This window comes from Heterocephalus glaber, unplaced genomic scaffold (assembly GCF_053883595.1).
Source record: "Heterocephalus glaber isolate CG9 unplaced genomic scaffold, H.glaber_assembly_v1.0 deba00001124, whole genome shotgun sequence".
In the NCBI taxonomy this organism is placed as follows: domain Eukaryota; kingdom Metazoa; phylum Chordata; class Mammalia; order Rodentia; family Bathyergidae; genus Heterocephalus; species Heterocephalus glaber.
The window spans coordinates 1,535,854-1,560,008 of NW_028258197.1; the positions used below are offsets into that span (position 1 = coordinate 1,535,854).

The 24,155-nt window shown below is 41.4% G+C and overlaps 1 protein-coding gene across 2 annotated transcripts in view; it reads right to left on the reverse strand.

Moving 5' to 3' along the window:
• Ern1 (endoplasmic reticulum to nucleus signaling 1) overlaps positions 1-24,155 on the reverse strand; it is a 98,070-nt gene that overhangs the window by 48,633 nt on the left and 25,282 nt on the right. The window contains exon 2 of one of the 2 annotated variants that reach the window (XM_004868640.4): positions 16,925-17,045. The exons of the other annotated variant lie outside the window; for it this stretch is intronic. Coding sequence (XP_004868697.1) covers positions 16,925-17,045 — 121 coding nt within the window. The remainder of the gene's footprint in view (positions 1-16,924; positions 17,046-24,155) is intronic. 2 annotated transcript variants of the gene reach the window in all.

A 24,155-nucleotide genomic window follows, 5' to 3' on the forward strand; every position in this document is an offset into this window, starting at 1 on the left:
GGACTTCTAAAACCCAAATCATTACCTTGGCAGATACCTGGAGGAGTACTAGATATTCCTGTTCAGAAATGTCAAACTGTGGCTTAAAGAACAGATTTTCACTGGATGGTAAATGGAGATACACCCCTTTGGAGCAGCCTATAATAGCAATCCCAGAGCTTTCAAGCCTTGATTCCCTTTGATCCATTAACTGGAGTTCTATAAAATCTAGTTTTAAAATAATATAAATATGGAAATGATTTTATATGGATATTCACAGTATCATTATAAATGTCTTCACTATGCAATAATAATATGGTTAAATTATGGAATATCTGCTTGGTAAAAAAAAATTAAGGTTTCTAAAAGGGCTAAAAAAGTTTTAAAATGTGTAAAATCTTTATGCTGTTAGGTCCAGGAAAAAATATAACATTGTACAGACACTATTAATGCAACTATGGGGGAAAATCTTCTATAAACATAGAAGAAAACTAGATGAATTCAAAAATGCTCATTCTGCATTACTTTTGTTGGCACTATAAGCAACCTCCTGACACACACCTTTTCTATATTTCTCAAAATTTGTACAGGCATTGCTTTTTAAATTAGGAAAAAGCTTTTTTCTCTGTCAATTTCATATTCACAGCAGTTAAAAATAGCTGAATTTCCCCTCCCTAAATTCTCCTGGGCAACACTACCAGGAGGCTCTTGATTGGCTGGGTAGATGGTAGTGAAGTGAAAGGGCATGAATGGCAGCTGTGCTGTAACATCCAAAATCCTCAGGGCAGAGACTGCACACAGAGGAGGTATTGCTAGCAATCAAAACGCACAGCTCCAGTCACATACACAACTTCACAGAGCTGGGGGCGAGGGAGCAAACATTCTACTAGGACTTTGTGTGCAGAGTTCCAGTGGCTCTGCTTATGGTAACAGACAGCTGTCCAATCCTCCGTATCACTTGAGATTCTTGGATGAAGGAAAATCTTTCAAGCCTTATCATATACTGACACTGGTTTAACAGCCCAGGTCCTACACAAAGATACATAGCACTCACAACAACAGAATTATACACACCAGATGTGGTCTGTGGGCAGCAAACAATTCACTAAACCAAAAACACTTTAGGAAACAGGATGAACTTTCAGTCAGTAAATGTATGTTTATCTTTCCCATTAATCACCTCTCGGTACACTCTCACAAACAGACTGATGCAAGAGACAGGAAACAAAGGCACACGACATTCACTGACTGAAACAAACTAGTCAAGGTGCAATTAGGACCCAGGTACTCCAATGTGGCCCTGAAGCCATGCAAGATAGGAAAAGTAAGACTGTCCTATTCCAGAGAAAGCAGGGCAATAAAAAAAGGCATCTTTTAGTTTATTTCAGCCACTCAAGGTATCATACATAAAAAGGACACTGCCAAAGCCTAGGAATTCACCAGAAACAAAACAGAGACTGACATGATTTGAACTCCTGTTCATAACCTGATCCTTGCTGTAGTGTTTGCTCAGTCTCACGGACTTGTCTTCGGATGCAGATTTTCCTGGATTTCTATAGTTTATGGACTGGTCACCTGATTCTGAGGCCTTAGGTCCCAGGATATGCCCTGCACCATAAGATACAGGATGTCAGTGGAAACAGGGAAGGATTTCTGGTACAAATATACTGGTGTGTAAGAACCAGGCTTGTTAGTCTTAGGAGAAGATGACCAGTGGGAGGGAACCCTAGGATCACTTTAGTATTCACCATTTATTCATTAACACCACATACCTAGATAACCAAAGGTGTGGGCAAGGGAAAAACCCAACCACTAAGACAGCTCTGAGAGAGGTAAGAAAACTGCTGCTTGGCTTCTGAGGTGCAATGATGACCTATTCTATAGATATTTTTCTTCTTTGGAATCATTTGAATCCAAGATTTGCCTGACTATATTACAGAAAATAATTTTATGGGGGAACCAATAAAACAAAGTATTGGGGTTATAACTGTGAAAGATGGATAAACATCATTAGGGAGTCATTCTACTATTCTTTGTACATATGCTTGAAATCTTCCATATTACAAAAAGGGCAATCACAAGTTTGAGGCCAGCCTGGGCAACTTAGCAAGACTTTGTCCAAAATAAAAAATAAAAAAGTGCTGGAGATGTAGCTCTGTGGTAAAACACCACTGAGTTCAATACCCAGTACCACCAAAAAAGGTGGGGGGTGTTAAAGCTAAAGCCAGGGATGGTGGCACATGCTTGTAATGCAGCAAACTGGGAGGCTAAGGCAGGAGAAGTGAAAATTTGAACCCGGCCTAAGTAGGTTAGTGAGGCTCTGTCTCAAAATGAAAAAATAAAACACTGTAAAAGGGGTGGGAATGTAGCTTAGGGTGAAAGCCCTGGGTTCAATCTGTAGTACCACACACACACAGAAGAAGAAAGAGGTTAAAGATAAATATCCTTGGAAAGCTAGCAAAATAAAAACAAAAAGCATCATGGGAAAATGTGCAGTGAAAAGCAACAGGAAAAAAGTCTTGGCTTTTTCTTTCATAGTGAGAATTGGTATCAAGCAAGATTCTTGCTTTTAAAAAAAGTTTTCAGCCATATGAGAAGAAACCCTAGGTAAACTATAAGACTGTAAACAAATATTCCTATAAAATAAGCCATTTTGTCTATATGGAGCCTGATGAAGAGGTCAGCCAACCTCATCAAGCTGTTTTAGTTTCAGGAAAAAGAAGCAGGGAGGGTTTCCTTCACAAATGTAAAAATGGGTGTTGTTCAAGATAAACGTGGGGTTATCAGGTAAAGATATGGGAAAATATTGCTGAAATCAATGTTTGGTTTCCCAGGATTAGCTCAGGAAAAAAAAATCAGTGTGCTCACTGCTGCCCTGGCCTCAACTCCATCCCCTTGGTATCAGCTTGGTCTGAAACACAAAGCACAACCTTTCCACTCAAAGAAAACAACTTCCGGAATGAGCTCAGGTGATACTCTACTGTTATGCTAACCTAATCTTCCTTGCTAACCTGAGACTGAAATGATAAGACAGATGTTCACATTTTTCCTATGTCCAAGTTTATAAGAAAAAATATATATATACATATATATACATACATATATATACATATATACATACATATATACACATATATATACATATATTTTATATATATATATATATATATATATATATTTTTTTTTTTTTTTTTTTTTTTTTGAGACAGGGTCTTGCTATGTAGCCCAGGCTGGCCTTGAACTCATGGTGATACCTCCTGCCTCACCCTCCCAGGTGCTGGGATTACAGGAGTGTGCCACTATGCCCCAGTTAAAAATTTGAACATTTCCATCTCTAAAAGAGTTTATTTTATTTTATTTTGTTTTTTGACACAAGGTCTTGATATGCAGTTCAGACTGGCTTTGACCTACTATGTAGTCCAGGCTGGCCTCAAACTTGCAGCGATCCTCCTGCTTCAGCCTCCTGAGTGCTGGGAATACAGGTGTGCACTACCACACCTAGCAAGAAGTGAGTTTGTTCCTCCACTCCCCGCTCCGATTATCTGGAGGAACATTTCCAGGTTCTCCCCTGCAGCTTCTCTTTTCTCTCTCCAGGAGCACATAAAGTCTAACCACAAGAGGGGATTCTAGGTCCCCACTTCAAGCTCTTCTCTCTGGATCACCTGGACATTTCACTATTTCCTACCAGCATGTCCACTGTCCAAGCCACTACCCCATCTTTCACCTCAGACTGGCTTCTGCTCTTGAATACCCTACTCTATGAATAGAACCATCAATCACCTAGAAGATATCAGAACTCAAAGACATTGCTGATGCCTAATTCTAACACATGTTGCTGGGTGCCAAACTCTGGTCTCTTTCTACAATGATCATCATTGTTTCCTACTCCCAGTGTCCCTTCAACATTAACAGAATCCTGTCTTTCAAGCCCTCCATTTCCCCCTAATTTATATGGGGCTAGGCTAAAGTCATGACTCTGCCAATGATCACCTGAATGACTTCAGCAGAGTTATTTAACCTCTCTGAACCTCAATCTCCTCATCATAAAGGGGAAAACCAATGTCAATTTCATGGGACAACTCTATGTGGATTATATAAGGATTAAATATTTGTTAGGACTTTAGTCAGTGAGTGCCCTGACACAGAGAAAAATGATTTTTGTTTGTTTGTTTGTGTTTTTTTGGTACTGAGGATAGAACTCAGGTCCTTGCACTTGCAGGGCAGGCAGTGGAACCACTAAGGTAAATCCCTGGCCCAGAATGATTCTTTTAAAGACACAAATCAGATTATGTTTCTGTTACTTAAAATCCTTTGCTGGTTCCCTGACTCACTCAAAAAAAAGGCCAGTGTTCACACAGTGGCCTATAAGTCCCACACAATTCCTCCCACCTTGTCACCTTCTAACAATCTCCTATTTCCTCCTCAGGCTGATTTGTCTTTGACCAAATGTCACCATCTTAAAAGAGGTGTTCCATGGCCACTTCCTATCCCCAGGACTTTCTGTCCCTCTTCTCTGCTTAATTTTTCTGCATGACACTCACCACTTCTGAAGTTCTGTGTTCTTTTATTACTGACTTGTTTAATGTCTGACTCTAGCCTCTGTAAGCTCCATGAGAGCTTACTTATCCATATTTTTTTTTTGGTACCAAGGATCGAACTTGGGACCTTGTGCTTGCAAGGCAGGTGGCAGAACCATTGAGCTAAATCCCCAGCCTGAGAGCTCACTTATCTTCTGTTGTGTACTATATTCCTAGCATCCAAAATAGTGCCTGGTGCCAGGTGTGGTGACACAGGCCTGTGAACCCAGCACTCAGGAAGCTGAGACAGGAGGATTGCTGAGAGTTCAAGGCTAGCCTGCGCTACATAGTGAGTTCAAGGGCAGCCTGAACTACACAGCAAGGCCCTGTCTCAAAGAACAAATAAAATAAAACAAAACAAAACTGCCTGGCACATAGGGGGTATTCAATGTATTTGTTGAATGGAGCAATTCACAAATGTTAATTTCCAAACTACCTCCTGTTCAGCCTGCATAGCCATCATTGATCGCTTCTAATCATCAGCAGAAACACTACCAACCCTCAACCCAGATCAACCTAGTAATCCCCTTTCCTCACCCAGGCCTCCAAGCACTCCTGAAGAAAACACTGCAATCCTCAGTGAGGATACCACTTTACCCGTAAGGTCAGCTGGCCCCACCTCATTAGGAGATTTATTTATCTACTTCCTGGTTGGCCTCAGTGCCCCATCCTTCCTAGCTGCTACATCAAATTTTCATTCCTTACCTCAAGGCCTTTTATCTCCACAAATGTCTCTGCTTTGTGTGTCACAGAGGAATGCAGGGGCGCTGCATAAGCTGAGACTTCCTTTCAGGCGAGTTTGCCCAACTCTATCCTTCCCTTTGGCTCTTTATAAAAGGTAAGCACTTTCACCTTGATTCTCAGGTATTTCACTTTCTCATCTGGAGTCTCCAGGCAGTTCCCTGGCTCCGAGGACCTCTAGCTCCTCTCTCTGGCTGGCTAGCTTCTTCCCTCTGCCTATAAATCTCTGGCTTTTCTTCTCTTCTGTTCATGATCACCTTTCTCTCCTAAATGCATTTATTTTAAGTGCACAGTTTGAATAATCTTGAAAAACATATACACCCATGTAACTGTCCTCAGTCAAGGCACAGTACATTTCTATTGTCTCAAATACTTTCTCATACCCCTTTGGACTCAGTGCTCCCAACTTCCACCCTGACAACTTCTAAGATTTTTTTGTTTGTTCTAGAATCCCAAACATGATGATTACACAGTGGGTACTCTCTTGTGTTTGGTTCCTTTCTCTCTGCATGTTTTGTAAATTTATCCCTGTTGTTGTGTAATGGTTCATTCTTTTATTTCTGAATAGTTGTCCACCTTAAGAAAATGCATAAATTTGTTTATCTATTTACCTGTTGATGGACATTTGTGCTGTTTCTGGGAGTTTATTTGGTTTTGTTTTTTGTGTGAATAAAGGAAGAAATACCTAAAAGTCTCATTTATTAGTTAGTTAACTCCAAACAACAAGTATTTAAGGCATAGCAACTAAGAAGCCACATGGGAAAAAAAAATACATGAAAATTGAAAGAAAAAAGTTTATTTCATTCTTAACCATGTGTCTTCACTTTCTCGCTGCTAATACTATACAGTACCCCATACACACAACTTAGGAGAGGAGATTTATTTAGCTCACAGTTCGCAGAGGTTTCAGGCCATAGTTAGCTGGCTCCAAGGCAGGGCCGCATGGCAGAGGGGTGTGGGGAGCTGCTTGTGCCAGGGTAGACAGGACACAGACACCATGAAGGGAGGAATGGAGGACTGAGATAAATCTAAGCCATGCCCCAGAGATCCATCTCTTCTGACCAAACCTCAACTCCCAACACCAAGCTGACACTCCCACAGTTCAATCACCTTCCACACACGTGAGGCTTTGGGGGCCACTTTAGAGTGAAACCACAACAACACAATTACTTGCTAATGGCATATGTGCAGCTATTGGGTGCTGCACAACTTTGAAACCTTATAACAGCCTGGACATTGCCACCCTTTTGACCATCCTACACAGAATACACCAGGTATTTGATTTTTTGTCATAGCAACTGCTAAAAACTCAGTTATACAACATTGTAACATCACTGAAAGGAATGTAGCACAATCCAATGCTCAAACTACAGACACCCTCAAGCACAGTGTTTTACATTTGTGGAGTAGCACTGTGTTTCTCTCCACACATTAAATAAACTGCAGTGGCCCTGGGATCTCACTGTGGCACCCCAGGGCCTCTCAGCATATGGTTTGCAGACCTCCTAAAACATGGGCCTAATTCTTCTCCACAATTATCTTCCAGTGACACTTTTTCCCCAAACTCACCCTGTGTTTTCACACTGGTCTCTGCTCACCCTAATGGGCTCTTATCTCCAACTATCTAAATCTTGCTTGTACCAGGCGTGATGGTACATGCCTATAATCCCAGCACTCGGGAGGCTGAGGCAGGAGGATCACTGTGAGTTTGAGGCCAGCCTGGGCTACATAGTGAGTTTGAGGCCAGCCTGGGCTACAAAGAGAGACCCTGTCTCAAAAAAAAAAAAAAAAATCTTGCTTGTTCTTCAGGCTCCAAATATCCCTTTCTCCAGGAAAAATGAATACACTGTCCATTGTGCTTGGTATGTACTGATGATGTTCTTATCACATTTCCCAAGAGACAGGTACTTCCTTGCATATGGCCTCTCTGGTTCTCAAATATCTGAGGGCTGGATGGACTTTCAAGCACTCTAGGGGCAAAGCCCATCATTTTGTTTATTGTGAAATATATACAAGAAAACACAGAAAGCTCATGCATAGCTTAGTGAATAATCGGAGAGTGAACCCTGGAATCCTGTTACCCAGGATTTTGCCTTCTTACCACACAGTGGGTGACACGGTCTGGAGAATGAAAGGAATTCAGTGACTTAAGATAGTCAACACTGCATGTGGAATATAGTCACTCAAATAAGTTTCTCATAATAAAAAGGAATTCCCACACAGAAACCTATATAATAAAAACTAAAAACATACATCTAAACATAGTACTGTTTGTTCACATTTTTTAAAAAAATGATGTGATACTTGCTTGGAACTGAAGAAGGGAAGTGGGGAACTCCACATGCTGATCATTACAGGTGCTGGGGTATAAGGCTTTCATGATGCTAGTCTCTTTACTTTTGTGCATATAAAAAGAGCCTATTCCATTAAAGAGCAAAACAAAAGATAAAAAATGGGAAACCAGGAAGATAATAAGAAACTAGGAAATAAAACTTTTCCAAAGGACGGGAACCGAAAGGTGGAGAGAGGGAGAAGGAAAGGAGCAGAGGCAAAGGGGATAGAAAAAGAATTAAGATGCATTATGTGTACACACCAACTCACCACAATGAAGGCAATCATTATGGCAAATATGCACTAATAAAAAATTTTTTTAAAATAAAGTCAGCAGGGCCAGGGATTTAGCTCAGTGGTTCCGGCGCCTGCCGCGCAAGCTCAAGGTCCCGAGTTCAATCCCTGGTACCAAAAACAAACAAACCAAAAAACTAAATAAATAAATAAAGTTAGCATCTTCAAAAAGAAAGCTACTCCGGGCCAGGGATTTGGCTTAGTGGGTTCGCCGCCTGCTGCACAAGCGCAAGGACCCGAGTTCAATCCAAAAAAAAAAAAAAGAAAGCTACTCCACTAAACTCTTTTTTAACAGGCTGGAGAGGCCTGACCTTCCTGCTACCCCCTGCAGGGTGCTGCAGGAGGGTTGCCCTCCAGCTTACCCAGGTACACAGGTAAAGGGAAGTCCACACTGAGACTGAAGGCCCCAGGAGCACCCCTGCAGGTGTCCCTCACACAGGCCAGCCAGCATGGGTGGAGGTCAAGGGAATATGTGGTGACAAGTGAGCTAAACAAAAACCATCTTTGATGAAGTCAACCAAAATTTATTTTCTTTTTTTAAAAATTAGTTTATTAGTACATGTGTGTAGTATATGTTTACAATCCTTGTGGGAAGTTGGTACATGTACATAACACACTTCAATTCCTTTTTTCAACCAAAATTTAAGTAACTCTTTCAAACTGGAGTTCAAGAGGGGCCTTCTCTCTCTCTCTCTCTCTCTCTGCAGGTAGCTCAGGCATACTTCTTCCATGTGGGAAGAAATAAGAACCTTTTGATTACAGAAGCTATGAGAACAGGTTGCTCACTTGACTGCAGCTCAAGTAATCTTGAGAGATCATTCTCTTCTCTTCCCCAGATGAACATCGATATTTCTGGAACACCTACTTCTCTGGCAGCATCTAGATAGGCACTGGTTGTTCTGTCCTTCTGCACTATGGCCTTCCTTCTGAACCCTTATCTGACCTCACATGCCAGTGTTTTAAAATCAGCTTCCTCTCTGGAGACTTCTCCAGCATGACTAAAATATCATGGTGCAGTTAGAAATTCTCCCAACTGGCCCCTTTAAGTGTGTCTCTAGCGGTGATTTGAAATGCTTTCAGTTGTTCCTTTTCAAAACTTATTAAAAGAGAAAAGTGTGGTGGCGCATGTCTGTAATCCCAGCACTCAGGAGGCTAAGGCAAGAGGATCGCTCCAAGTTTAAGGCCAGCCTCGGCTACATAGTGAGCTCAAGGTCAGCCTAAACTGCATAGCAAGACCCTGTCTCAAAAAAAAAAAAAAAGTCATTAAAAGTGCAAGAGACCGCCAGGGATTTAGCTCAGTGGCTCTGCCACCTGCCTCGCAAGCACAAGGTCCCGAGTTCGATCCCTGGTACCAAAAAAAGAGCAAGAGACCACAGATGAGGTCCCAACTGCTTTACCCTCCCTCCTACTTTTTCTCCCTCCCTCCCTTTCTCAGCAGGAGGACAGCTCCCAACTGCCAGTAATTATCTGTTGAGATTTACCAAAAACATCTCTAAAACAAATGTCAGGCATCTCCTATTGGCTTAGTTCTCTGTTAAGTGTCATGTGGGGTTGGCTCATGAAGTGACTATACATGAAACAGTGTGTAATGAACTGCTAAAACATGTGGCATGTGCCACAAGATCTCCTAGGTTTGGGCTAGATAGAATACACGACAGGCTCAAAACATGGGAATGACAAAACCACGTGAGTGAGGAATTGTTACCCTAATTGTAAGAATAAGGATATAGGCCTGGTGGGTGTCATGAGTTCCTGTTGAGGCACAACACAGATAAACTGAACTGCAGTCTTGAAGACTTTGTGGTGTGGTATGTGAGCACCAGGACTCAAAATAGAGACTTCTTAGAAAAACAGAAGTGTGATACAGGCACCTGAAGGTGGGTTGGACAGGTGGGCATCACGGCACAAATAGGAGAAGGGGGAAGAAGGAATCATAAAGCAGAGAGAAAGGCAACACAACATTCCAAGTCAACCAGGCCTGAACCAGTGTGGGACAGAGAGGGACCAGCAAAACTCAGTCTGACCAGGTAAAGTGAAAGGGATGAGTGAAAACTGACAGGGAGATTTTAATCCTGGCTGACAGCAGGAAGACTAGAAAGACAGAGCCAGAACATGGTAAAAAAAAACAAAACCCATCATTTCCTCAAGAATGTGTAGTGTTCTAATACTATTTTCTGATAAAGAATAATTGGCAGAAACAAAGTCATTCACCCTTCCTTAACTGAACATTTAAGTCTTCCAAATATATTTCATGCATTCAAGTGACCCAATTAGAGAATATTTCTCCCCAGTCGCAGCTCATTCCTTGCCTCCAGGGGAAAAGTCCCTGGTTAATCTAACCCTTAAATACCCGTTAAGGTTGTTAGGTTCAAATTGTTAAGGTAGAAAGTCTTTTTCTTTTCCTAAGGGGAAAGGGTTTATTTAGTTCACAGTTCACAGAGGTTTCAGTCCATAGTTGGCTGGCTCCAAGGCAGGGATGGCAAACAGGCATGGCAGAGGAGAAAAAACATGGTGCACACACGGTAGCAAAGGCAACAAGAGCAGAAAGTCTTAAATGTTCCTCAAAGCCCAGCTTTCATGAGGAAATCACTTTAAAAACGACAGCTAATCAAAAGCTCCTCAAATTCTAAATCTCATCAGAACTGGGAAAATGAGTAACAAGTTTTCTTCAAGGATAACTTCAGCAAATCACATAATGTCATATTTGACAAAGGTAATAAGATGGCAACACCAGAATAATCAGAAAACTACCCATACCTACCCATGTACTTACTCATCCACTTTACCTCAGCAGCAGTAACTCGGGCCAAAAAACACACACTGAATGTTACAATCAATAACATTCACACCAAAACCACCTGTCCAAGTGTCTCCTGGGATGTAACTTCACAGAATTCATTCTTGAGCAATGGCATTTCATCAAACCACACAGACCACCAAAGGTGCAAAAAGGCACCTTATCCATGTACTTCCACAATCACAGCTGTGTTCCAATACATATCAACAGTGGTGCTGAGAATACCCATTAGAGCTAAATCTATGCTACTGCATGTGGGGACTGCAGCTCTAAGAGGTCCCCCTTGAGATGCAAGATGTGGCACTTTGAACCACATCCCGGCCATGAAGGAGGGAAGCCATCAGGGTGCAGGTGAACAAGACTGGACATGCACTCGTATCTGATGCTGAGGGATAGACCCGTGGGATACACTAAATAATATCTCCATGTTGGGAAACATTTAAAAGTAAAATCTAAAAGTAAAAATAAATCTTATTTGAAAAGTATAATACAAAAGAGAAAGAAAGGATCTAACACATTTTCAAGATACTCAAAAGCAAAAACAGGCCTTTATCACATCCCTTCTTCTAAGATGTAATTTCAACTCTGCACACCAACGGAGAGAAAAGAAATACTTTCCTTGGTGTTGAGCAAGGAGGTAGAAAGGTAGATGCCACATAACCTAAACCTAGAAAGCCCTGAGAATAGGTGAGAACTTCTAAAGACTTCGCATTTTTTTTTATAATTCCCTCATTTTATGTTTCCATCACCCCTCTGAAGACAGATCTCTGACTCTTCCAGAGGAACACCCACACTCCCCAGAAAGCAGGTGAGGAAACCACCTGCAAAACACCAGGAAAGGCTACCTGAAACTCAAGATTAGAAACTAGAATTGGAAACCACCACCATGATGGTCTGAGCAACACACAACACATCCCAAGGAGGCAAAGTCAACTTCCACCTGCTTCTTAGAACTCGAAAAAGATGCCCAGTCAAAAGGGTGAGGGTGCCAAATACTGAGCACCTGGTTGCCCGGAGGCCCCATCAAGGAAGCAGCAATCCAGTAGGAAGACCACTGAAGACAAAAACTCAAGGCACAAGCAACAAGAGCTGTAATAGGCTACAACAAACACCTCCAGAACCCAGATGAGGAAAGGCCTGAGGAGGAAGTCTTTGCCCAACTCTGTAAGCAAAGGCACAAGGTCTCTGAGGCCTGTGTGGTGAGAGAGTGGGCAGCCAAGGAAACTTAGGCTGGAGGGGTAGGTGAGGGTGGACTATGAAGGGTCTCACCTGCAGGCTGAGGAGCTCAGACCTGACCCTGTGAGCCAGTGCTTCTCAAAACAGCTGTGGCAAAGGGGCAGGTGTTGACATGTCCACTATCACACATGACACTCACTCTCCCCTTTGTCTTCCTCTCTTCATACACAGGTAACACAGTGACCACACTGGCACAGGCAGCAGGCCACAGTGGTGGTGGTATACAACACCCAAGAGTGTTTCAGGGTAGCGTAAGTGCAGCATGGTCCAGTGGGCCTTTGTGGAAGGTCTGATGGCTGCTCAATGAGTGAATGGAGGACTGAGATGGGCAGAGACAGTGGGAGGCAGTGATGGCAATCAACAGTCTGCCATGTTGATACCCTGAGTCTGGCACAGGGGATTGAGGAGTCTGATTCAGATTCAGGAGGTAGTTCCTAAATCTCCACAATGGGATACGGTGACCAAGTGGTCACTGAGAGGAAAGTAGCAGAGTACCACTGTTTTCTAGACTGCCAGGCACAACCCTATTAGCACGGGGAGGAAGCAAGATAAGTAGCGCACATTCAGAAATGGAAACTCATCTGGGAATAAGATTGACTTCAAATCAAACAACTAGTTTTGTCCTCAGCCTTTCCTCCTGAAAAATCTCTAGCATTAACCACTCACAGAACACTTAGGAGTCAGGTTGGGAGAGTAGCACGTTACATATTTAGCATATTTTTATGATTAGTAAAGAATGGTTTTAAATTAGACACAGTCCTAAATGCCTACCATTATAGGAAAGGATACAGAAGGGGATGGAATAGGGTTACTAAAGAATAACTGATAATTTGATGAAGATTTGAGTGTTAAACTCCAGAAATAACTAATATTTTATGGTGAGTACAAGAAACCTAAGGCCTTCCTACAAATACTCACAAGAGTCCTTTCAACTCCACCAGGCCAAAGTGAGCTTGATAAAGCTAACCCCCCAAAAAAACCACATGTGTACACCATTTTCAGTTTGCATTTGTTCTGAAATTGCAGAAATAAAACACACTAACCCTGTTCACTGGAGGAATTTCAGATGATTGCTACTGTTACAAAACTTGGTTTAGAAAAATTTTACCTAGAGTAAAATGTCAGAATTCATATTAGTTCCAGAAAACAAAAATAAGAGTCTTTCTCTACTAGGTATAATTTGCCATTATGGTCCAAGAAATCTCCCCTTCTTGGAACTGCAACACATGTTTGGTTGAGGAACAAAAGCACCTGCCAAAAACAACAGCCAGGGAACCATAAAATAGAGTCACAAATACGTGTTCTGAAGAGCCCCAGTTTGATGTGTTGCCCCCATCTTTGGCCCGATATGCTTCCCCCTAAAAGACACCCTTGCCTCTGTGAGGTCTTCCTCAAAGGGATCTTCCCTGTTTAAAACTGCAGCCCACACCCCCACCCAATGTAGCATTGTCCATTCCTCTTCCTGCTCCATTTTTCCTCCACAGCTACCATAAATTTCTTTGTTTGTTTCCACCTCTAGAATGAAAACTCTACAAGGGCAAGGAAGTTTGCTTGTTCTGTTCCCTTGCTGTATTCTCAGGGCCTAGAATATCTTTATAATCCAGCTACTTATTAATCCTTTAGATTTTTTTTTTTTGAGATAGGGTCTTAGTGAGTTGCCCAGGTGCAAACTTCTGATTCCCCTGCCTCAGCCTCTCAAAGTGCTAGAATTACAGATGTGTGCTACCTTCTGCAGCTAAAATACCAATTTTGAAATCTTTTTTTATAACCACAAGATTAAAATCAAACTGCCAACTCACAATATCAACACATTTCTCCCTCTGTTTCTCTCCCTTTCTTTCTCAGCTTTTTTTTAAAAAAAATTTTTTTTATTTTAAGATTTTTAAAATTTATATATTAATTGGTACATTTTAGGTATACAATACATTTACATTTATCATTGGGTGCTTGTACCTGTATATGATGTATCTTGGTTCTTATTTTTTCCCCCATTACCTATGCAACCTTCACCCCCTCCACTCTTCCCTATTTACATAGACTTTGATTCCATTTTTTTTCTTTCTCATAATTTTTCCTTTCCCTTCTTCCCTTTTCCCTTCCCCTCCCGCCACCCCTACCCCTTTGGACCTTTTCCTATTTCAAATTATCAATTACTCGTTTTAATCATTTTCATCCTTACACTTTCAGTTTCTCACACTAGAGATACTATTCGGTATTTACACATTTTTAAATACTGGGGATTGAACCCAAGAAGCACTGAGCTACATCCTCAGCTTTTTGTTTTCTTAAATTTTTTTTTTTTTTTGAGACAAGGTCTTATGTAGTTCAGGCTGGTCTAGAACTCATGGCAATCCTCCTGCCTCAGCCTCCAGAGTGCTGAGATTATAGGAATGTAGCACCACATTCGACTTGTTTTTTAAATTTTTGGTCAAGAAATCACTAAAGCGGCCTGCCTGAAACTTGTGATCCTTCTGCCTGTCTCCTAAGTAACTGAGATTATAGGCGTGCACCACCTGGCCCAACTTGCCATCACTAATCTTTGTATAGAAATATAAACTGAAGTTATTGATTAATTCAGGGCTGAATTAACAATTCACTTTTAAAAGCCAGTTTATTCTTAGCAAAGCAATAAGATCTAGAACATAATGACTACTACTTGAAATCATTAGACCTTAATCAGATTTCTCTAATTTCTCCTTCAAATGTTGTTAAACTCCGCCTCCGTGCTTCTCCTCCCTATCAAGTCAGCGGATTCTGCTCCTTCTATCTCTGGTACACCTCTCATCCTTCCCACCCCTTCCCTTCACCCAACCCCTTTTTCAGGTCACCTTCCTATCTCTCATTCCCCTCAACACACGCACACGCGCACGCGCTCTGCCCCCCCCCCGCCCCGCCCCGCGCGGGAATTATCTGAAAGCAGAGCATTGGTTGAGTCACTTACCTGCTCCAGCACATTAATGGTTCTTGGCTTCCTACTCAATGAGTAAGGCTTCATCTACCCTGTGGCCCTCCCACATTCTCATGGCAAAGCATCTGCAAGCTCCTGGGGAATGACCCTGTACCCGAGCCCCGAAGCCTCCTCTGCTCTTTTCTAGGCCTCCCTCATGCCTGAAACTGGACTCACCCTCCTCAGCTTACCTCCAACACCATAGCTACACACAGCTTTTCTTGCCCCTGCATGGGTACAGGTTCACAGCACTTCACCAGTACCTCTCTGGGGTGGTCACAGAACCCTGCTCTGTTGAGGTTCTGTATACTTGTGTTTACTCCCCACCAGACCACAGACACTTTGGAGACAAGGGCTCCCTATTTCTTCTTTGTATCCCATATAGTGTCTTTCCCAGTCTAGATTCTCTAAATACACATTAAATGGAAGAGAAAGAAAGAAAAAAAGAAGACAAATTATTTTAGCTCTAAGTTATAAGAGGACAAATTGATTTGTATATTTGACCAAGTAATAGACCAAACTGGACACAATTGTGCTGGGTATAGCCAAGGCTACTTGAAGACCTGGAGAATATCAACTTAAAATTAGATGTTACATTAAATCAAAATTGAGGATGGATGATTTAAGAATAACATTTGACTTCTGAATAACAAAAGAAAAGTAAAGAGCAAGAAAAAAAAAACTAGATGTCCAGAAGGGCTGGGGATTTAGCTCAGTGGTTCCATCACCTGTCTCGCAAGTGCAAGGTCCCGAGTTCGAACCCTGGTACAAAAAACAAAACAAAAAAAAACTAGATATGCAGGGAAAAACAGAGCAGAATGAAGTAGCTCAGGGCAAACACAGCCTGACTGGAAACACTGAAAGTGAGGGCTGGGTCCTAAAACTCAATGACCAAAATGTTTCTCAATCCAAAAGAGACTTGTTCATTTTCATCTTTACACACAATAGGAAATTCTGAAATTTAAAGTATTCTGCTTTCATGTAAAACACTGCAAGGTTTAAGCATGAAAGACAGTACAGATAATGTTCTGAGAGCCTGCAAGGTAAACCTTACTACTGAAAAGGCCAGCCACTCTGACAGCTTGACGTTCTTGCTGATCCAAGCAGGCCCTGTAATGGTGAGGCCTATAGTGCCCTGGCTGCTCTCACCTACGGATGGGAACCAGGTTTGTTGTTGAAGTGACAAGATGAAGTGTGACTAATATTTTTCCATTAGAATACTGTTTGGGAATGCTTTCTTAACAAAGGAAAACTACTTGCTGTGTTCATAAAAATAAATGAGCCGCAGAACAGTGACAAAAGAAAACATGCCAGTCAGACCTGAACTGGGATCTAATGAGAATTATTACTGGACAGAATAATAGAAATGACACTGAAAGTCCCAAATCCTGAGATTCATGGCTTTATCTCATAACATTACTTTGAAAATCAAATACAATTAATTTCCCAGACCAGGGCTTCACTCTGCAATTGCTACAAGAAAAAAAGATCATAAGATGGACACATGAGAAGTTAAATGAGAAACAAGCTTAGTGTTTTACTTCCCTCTCCACAATAGCCCAATAAAGTGGTTAACCTGGACGGATGTCAAATCTTACACCCCTCAGTTATTTCAGAGTCTATTAAAAACAAATGAGTAATTTGAGGAGTTAAGAAGACATCTTCTTGTAATTACCATTACAAGATTCTAATCATTAGAACTTAACAAATCTAATGTGAGATGTCTTCATAAAGACTAGCCAGTGGAAGGTATTCATAAAAAAGCCTAGAGCTATTTAAACGTGAACTCTGGACAGAAAGAAGCAATAGCTTAAGACACTTCTTCAACTGATACTCTTAGTGGATAATCACAATTCAGGCTGTAGACACACGCTTTGAGTAGAATTCCTCTTCCTCTCTTTATTCCATTCTCCTTTCTTATTGTATTACGTAACATATAACCATTTTTCTTTCTCTGGAATATGTTTACTTGGAAGCAGCTAAACAAATGCCCACAGCACTCAAGGCCCAAATCCAAATTACCTTCTTTTAAAGTCCATTTGATTGAGCCTGTCCTCTTGCTGACAGCGTGCAAACTTCCATCCAAGGTTGACACAAACAGCAAGGTTTCAGGCAGTGTCACTGTGCTGGTACTTGCAAAAATCTGCAATGGGATGGGAATGGGACGTATAAGAGTCTCACATCAATACACTTCTTTACTTTGGGCATGAACAACCACAGCTTCTTCATAAAACCCTCCATCTGACAGATGAAGAAACTGAGCTTGGAGGGATCTATAGTCTCATCCAGGGTATGTGTCTAGACAACAGCTGAGTCAGGACTAGAACCAGTCACCTTTATTCTAAGTACTGATCCTACCTGCAGACAGGAAGGCCCGTGACAAGGAGGGAGTGCTGAAACAATCCATGGGCAGGTTCCACTGACACCTAGGATGACATTCTCGGCCTTCTGACTTCCTTCTCTCAGGTCTAATTCAGTCTCTAAAACCTGGTCATCTCACAAGACTCCATGATTTTAAAAAAAAGGATGCTAACACCCACCCCTCAACATACACACAGACATTTTATAAAGTAAAGAATTAGAGGAATATGTTTAACGCAAAATAGGAAAAATAGCTTTTGTTAAATAATTTACATGATAAAACATCCATCTTCCACTGAAGACATGCTATAAAAGTAAACTAATAAAAAGCGTAACTCCAAAGTATTTTTTACAGTCATGATACAATTTAAATTAAAACATACCTTTTTTTGTTCAAATTATGAAAAAAATTATGAAAACAGACAAAGAATGTAAAATTATCTTTCTCATCCATTGCCTGTTGCATTGAAAAGTATACATTACTAGCTGGCAAAGAATGCCTGTAATTCAAGGTTCTCAGGAAGCTGAGGCAGGAAGGTCACAAGTTCAAAAGGGCTGAGGATGTAACTCAGGGCTCCTTGAGTTCAATCTCCTGTACTTAATACTTTTTGATCCTGTAATTCCATTTCTATCCCCTAAAGAAATAATCCTAGATATGGAAAAGGCTCTGGGAGATAATACTTATTACATCCTGCTTAAAAACAAGCCACAAAGAACCAATTCCCAATAATATCCAAAAGGCTAAAATCAATTAAGATACATATGCTTGATGAAATATTACATAAGCATTAACACAGAACTTAGAAAAATTTGCAATACAGAAAAATGCTTATATACATTATCTGGTGAAAAATACAGAATCCAAAATTTTGGATTATACAATTATGACTGCTGTGCACCATAATTATAATTATGTTCAACAGATTTTTGTCTGCCTGTCTTCTGGTGGTACCCTCAACCTCACATGGTTTCCATGGAACAGCAGTGTGCACAGTTGGTAAGGTTTCCTAGGTAAGGCTTCTCTATTGAGATAGGGCCTATTCACCAAGGCCACCCTTGTAATAAGATTTTCTCTTCCTCTGCCACTATACTGTCCAGCAAATGAGCTTGCTCCTGTGTGTGGGCCTTAGATTAAAAGCAGGTCAACACAGTTTGCTTTTACTGCAACAGTTTGAATTTAGGCATAAATAGTATTTTTAAAATATAGAAGTATGGTTGGCCTTTAATATTAAACACAAAAAGATTGTGGCGGGGGGGTTACTTGTACATGGGAGCCTGACCCCAGAATGACTGGTCACTCTTGTAAAGAACCAGGATGATGCCAGCTAATCCCTTAAAAGGGAAGGCCCCATGGCACTCTCCAAGGGCAGCCTGAGGTGGCTGGTCCCTGCACTGCTTTTCCACAGGACCCCCACCGGAAGGGGGATGTTAACGCAACTGCCAGAACCCTGCTCATCCCCTCTCTTGGTAATAAGATCTGGAGGGAGAGAGGTTCAGCCCTTAGCTCTGCCAAGCCAGGCCCACTCACCAGAAGGGGAGAGACAGTAGTAAACTTTACTTAGGCCTGCTGGGCCTATTCTTTGTGCAAAGCCTGGAGCCTGACGAAGAGGAGTCTGCTTTTCATTTTACCTATGACCAGCAAACTAGTCTCAGAGTAGGAACCAGTGAACAGGACCATCAAGGGTGGTGCCTGCCCTATGGAGGATTCAAAAGTCACCACCTGGGGAATCATTAAAATTATTGTAGCCCTCAGGCTCCAGAGGATGATAAACTACATCTGGACCTGCTCATCTGGCCCTAAGATAAGATGGCCGGGGCTGTAGCTAAATGAGACAAGGCTGTCTCCCATAGAGGGATGGATTTGCTGCTTGCAATGGGATGGCTGGATCATTAAGCTGAGCAGTTTAGGGGCTGAATAATGAAAACAGTAAGGTATACCAGGGCCCTAGGAAGCAGAAAGCTCCCTCCACCTGTCAAATAGTTACCACAAGAATAATCATTTTGTTTGACAGCCCTTGGGATCCACACAGGAATTGAGCTGGACTCTGGGTGGCTGAAGTGGAAGGAAATAAAACATGGGAGAACAAGCTGAATAAGAGAGAAAAGGCACAGAGAAACAACATAAAGAAGCCTGAGAAGAAATGTGACTCAAAAATTTGGAGAGAATAACCTGGCTTCTGTTGCTCCTCAAGCCTCAGCAACCTCTTCCCTCTAGCTCAGAGACCCCTCAAGTCCCTAAATTCCCCTCTTTGCTTAAGCTTCTTGGAATCAGATTTCTGTCATTTACAACCAAAATAGTTCACACCTCCACACTAATTTTTTAAAACGCAGATAGAAAAAAAAGATGAAAATATTGAAAAATTATAGCAATAGCTTTTTTCTTTTCTAGTTTTCTGAATTTTGTTGTTGTTACGGAGATCAAACTCGGGACCTTGAGCTTGCAAGGCAGGTGCAGTGGCACTGAGCTAAATCCCTGGCCCCTAGTTTTCTGAATTTTTTTTTTTGGTACGGGGATCTAACTTGGGACCTTGCACTTGGCGAAGCCGGCACCGCACCGAGCTAAATCCCCGGCCCTGTTTTCTGAATTTTTAATAATATGATCACGTAATCTGCAAGGAATCTTTCATAAACTAGAACGGAGATGAACAAGTTAGCAGGTGGGAGAGAAGCTGAAATTTAAAGGAGTCTCAATGAACACCTGAGTTTCAGGAGAAGCACTTTCCATCCCAGGGTATTAGGCAACTCAACTGCCTTTGATCACTAATACCCAGCAAGAGAGATAACAGCTTAGAAACACAGGCATCTTCCAACCAGACTGTGTGCATCCAAGAATAAAAGAATTTGTTGTTATTAAAGCCTACAAAGCAACAATAATAAACTAAATGCCCCTCAATATATCTTATCACAGTATTAATATTTAAAATGGTCACGACTCACTAAAACATTTCAGTGCTCCTTCACTACTAGTATGGAGACTAAAGCCACCTGCTTTGACTGAGCATCTGGCAAACCACAGGAAGAGCAATTGTCTACGGTTGGTTGGTGAATTAAAATAAAATACTAATAACACAACTAATGTAGTCTTCTAGAAATCTCAAAAGCATAAGGTTTAGAAAGAAGTTGAATTTAGCAACTAAGAGCTCTGACAGTTAATCACAATGTCCACAGTACCTCCCAAACCCTCTCACAACAGGCCAGTTCTTCTCTTTGAAGGTTCCTGGCTCTTTCAAATCAGGATGCCTGGGAAGCCACTCTGAACAGTGTCATGCTCTCACAAGGCACATGAATATTACACATATTCTAGCTTTTCCATCCAGGATTTTTGAAGCAAAAATGCCTGCCTTCAAATATAGTTGCTGTAACTAACATGAATTAAATATGCTTCTAGATGGCTTTTATGATTCTGAGCACAGCTAAGAACCATTTGTTCCTGAACATCAAAAAACACTGCTACACAATAATGAATTTGTTCATTATCTTCACCCAGTCATTTCAGTATTCAGCACTCACTTTTCTCCAAAACAGATGAAATAGCAATAGGCCCTACAGCTACACACATTAGTTTCCAGAGTATGAAAATGGAAAGAAAAGCCCAATTCTGCAGATCTGCTCCACACTGACTATCTGAAATGTGACTCATATTTAAAACTACTGGAGGGCTGGGGATTTAGCTCAGTAGCACCATGCCTGCCTCACAGGCGCACAAGGTCCTGAGTTCGATGCCCGGTACCAAAAAAAAAAAAACCCAAAAAACAAAACAAAAAGTAAAAATCCTTTTGGGCCAGGGATGTAGCTCAGTGACACCACTCCTGCCTCGAAAGCGCAAGGTCCTGAGTTCGATCCCCAGTACAAAAAAAAAAAAAAAACTACTGGAGTATCAGGGCCGGGGATTTAGCTCAGTGGTGCCACCTGCCTTGCAAGCACAAGGTCCTGAGTTGGATCCCCAGTACCCAAAATAAATAAATAAATAAAACTACTGGAGTATCAACTGATGAGTGAGATAAAGAAGATGAGCTTCGGACATTTATAGCTAAATGGATGGACCTTGAGACCATATTCTTAAGTGAAATAAATTGGACACATATGTTTAAATACCAAACTGTTTCTCTGGTGTGAGAAACTGAATGTGGAAATAAGGACTGAGATGTATAATGAATGTTGGGAAATGGGAAGGAGGACAAAAGAGGAAGAAGGGAGAAAGGAAGGAAGGGACAAAAAAAAAAGTGAAAATGGAAAAAATGGAAACAAAGCTTTTGTTCACAGGGAGGGGAGGGGGGAATGGGATAAAATAAAATAAAATTTGTTAATAAAAATAAAATAAAATAAAACTATGTTAGCTTTGTAGCCCAGGCTGGCCTTGAACTCACATGTAGTCCAGGCTGGTCTCAAACGCATGGCAATCCTCCTGCCTCAGCCATCTGAGTGCTGGGATTACAGGGGAGTGTTACCATGTCTGGCTCAGAGAGGATTTTAACAAGTCTCCCACCATGAAGACAAACGCAAGCTCGGGGTGGGGTTACGCTATCCACTGTTTCGATTAAAAATGCTCCACCAAGTCTGGCAGCTTCACATCTCATAAAAGGCACCACCCACGCTGCACTTACTACAGAGACATGGAAGTAACCACCAACCGTTTTTGCAGAGATGAATAATAGTCACCAACAATTTAATTATTCTCAATATTCTGAACTCTGTTAATTGTTAGTTCCTCTTCCATTAATTAACTCCTTATATTTCTGGTGAGAAAAAATAATCTTTCCTAAAACACCCTCTGAAATAACTTCGTTTAGAGAAAGTCTTCATTGAAGAGAATTATGGAACCAAGGGGCAGGTATGTGTCTACACAGCACAAAAACAAATGAAGTAACATCTGACAAAAACCCTCCAATGTGTAAGCCAGTATTTGGGACTGGGCAGGCAAGGAGATGACGGTTCATCAGGAGCTGGAGGATAACCAGCAAAGACCCATGGCTTGGCTTTGGGGGTCAAGTCTATCACACAGGTTGTGACTTGCTCACTCACATTCACCACCCCCCACCCCGAGTAAGTACAGGAGGAGGCACCCTGCAAGCTCCTCTGAGATCAGAACACAGGGCAGCTGAATGCTCCTCATCAAGGGTTTCAGAAATGCTGCATTTTCCAAAGAAATACAACTCATAAATTTCAGACACACGTTTCAAAAACTAGTTTCCAGGTTAACTGATTACCTAATAACAAAGGTCAGAGGAACAAGGTTAATGAAACTAAGCACACATCTTTCATCTCTAAGTCAGTAGGAAACAGCGGTACCATGGACACACATCCCTCACACAGGTTTGGGGTTTGTTTTGTTTTTGAGATAGGGTCTCACTGTGTAGTTCAGGCCAGCCTTGAACTCACTGTGTAGACCAGGCTGGCCTCAAACTCATGGCAATTCACCTGCCTCAGCCTCCCAAGTGCTGGGATTACAGGTGTGCACCACCATGCCTGGCCCTCACACAGTTTTGCAGAGTGATCTACACTTTATGAGGACTGTAATCTCTGTTCTACCTACAAAACCATCTCAAAAAAGAGACACACAGAAGACTCACTATTGTGAACAAGAGTGCTCTAGGGCCAGGGATTTAGCTCAGTGGTTCCGCCGCCTGCCTCACAAGCGCAAGGTCCCAAGTTTGATCTCTAGTACCTCCCCCCCGCAAAAAAAATTGTACAGAACAAGAGAGCCCTAAACTTCTCAGGTGGCATGCAAACTGATCAAGTACAACATCTCTAAAAGTTAAATTCATTTGGCAACAATAATGCTACTTTAGTAAGATAACTAAAGAGTTAAAAATCGTGTCTATTGGGCCAGGCATTTAGCTCAGTGGTTCCACTGCCTGCAAGTGCAAGGACCCGAGTTCGATCCCTGGTACCACCAAAAAAAAAAAAAAAAAAATTGTGTCTATGATTCTTCTCCCCTTCTCATTTCCACCCAACAGACTATAATATTTTTTTTCCTGGTGTTTTTTTTTTTTTTGGTCCCGGGGATCAAACTCAGGACCTTGCACTTCCAAGGCAGGCACCAGAACCACTGAGCTAAATCCCTGGCCCTTTCCTGGTTTTTAAAGATGAGCTCTCACTATGTAATTCAGGCTGGCCTTGAACTTGCGAGGATCTTCTTGCCTCAGCCTCCCAAGTGCTGGGATTACAGGCATGTGCCATCATCCCCAGCTCAGATATAGTATTTATAAAATTACAATACAATAATCTGGTTCATAATAATTTTTTTCTTTTAGAACTATCACATCAATTTCTAGGGTTTGTTCAGGTGTTTTTTTCCTGTGTTTTTGTGTTATTGTTTTAACTAGTATTCTTTTATGCTCATTGAATTACTGTTACACTGCATAACCTTAACTTTTATTTTATTTAAGGTTAAGAAATTTTATTCAAGGTTAAGAAAACCATTCCTTCAAATTAAAAATATAATATAGCACTAGCAAGAATATTGGCATTGTTTCCAAAAGAATATCATTATACGGTACCATGTGTACCTGGACTACTAGACCCACAACTTGTCATCAACCACTGTCTTTCGCAGTGAAGGGGCTCCTTCCAGGGCGCAAATCCACCGAAAGCTGGCCCGAGAGGCAAAGCAAAGGCAAATGTACTTAAGCGTTCATTTCAGCTGGCTAAGGAACACACCTTACAGCATTACAGGCAAGACTTGAAGCAGGTAGGATTACATAAGGAAGATTTCTAAGGTATTTTGTTTCACTACCCAGTTAGAACATAGGAAATCTTGAGAATTAAAGCTGCACATCACCAAGCGCAAAATAATACATTCCAAGTGGGTAAGAACGTGCTAAAGAATCAGAGCTTATAATTATTACCCACAGCAAAAAGGCTTGAAGATGGGAAAGGTATTCTTCACAGA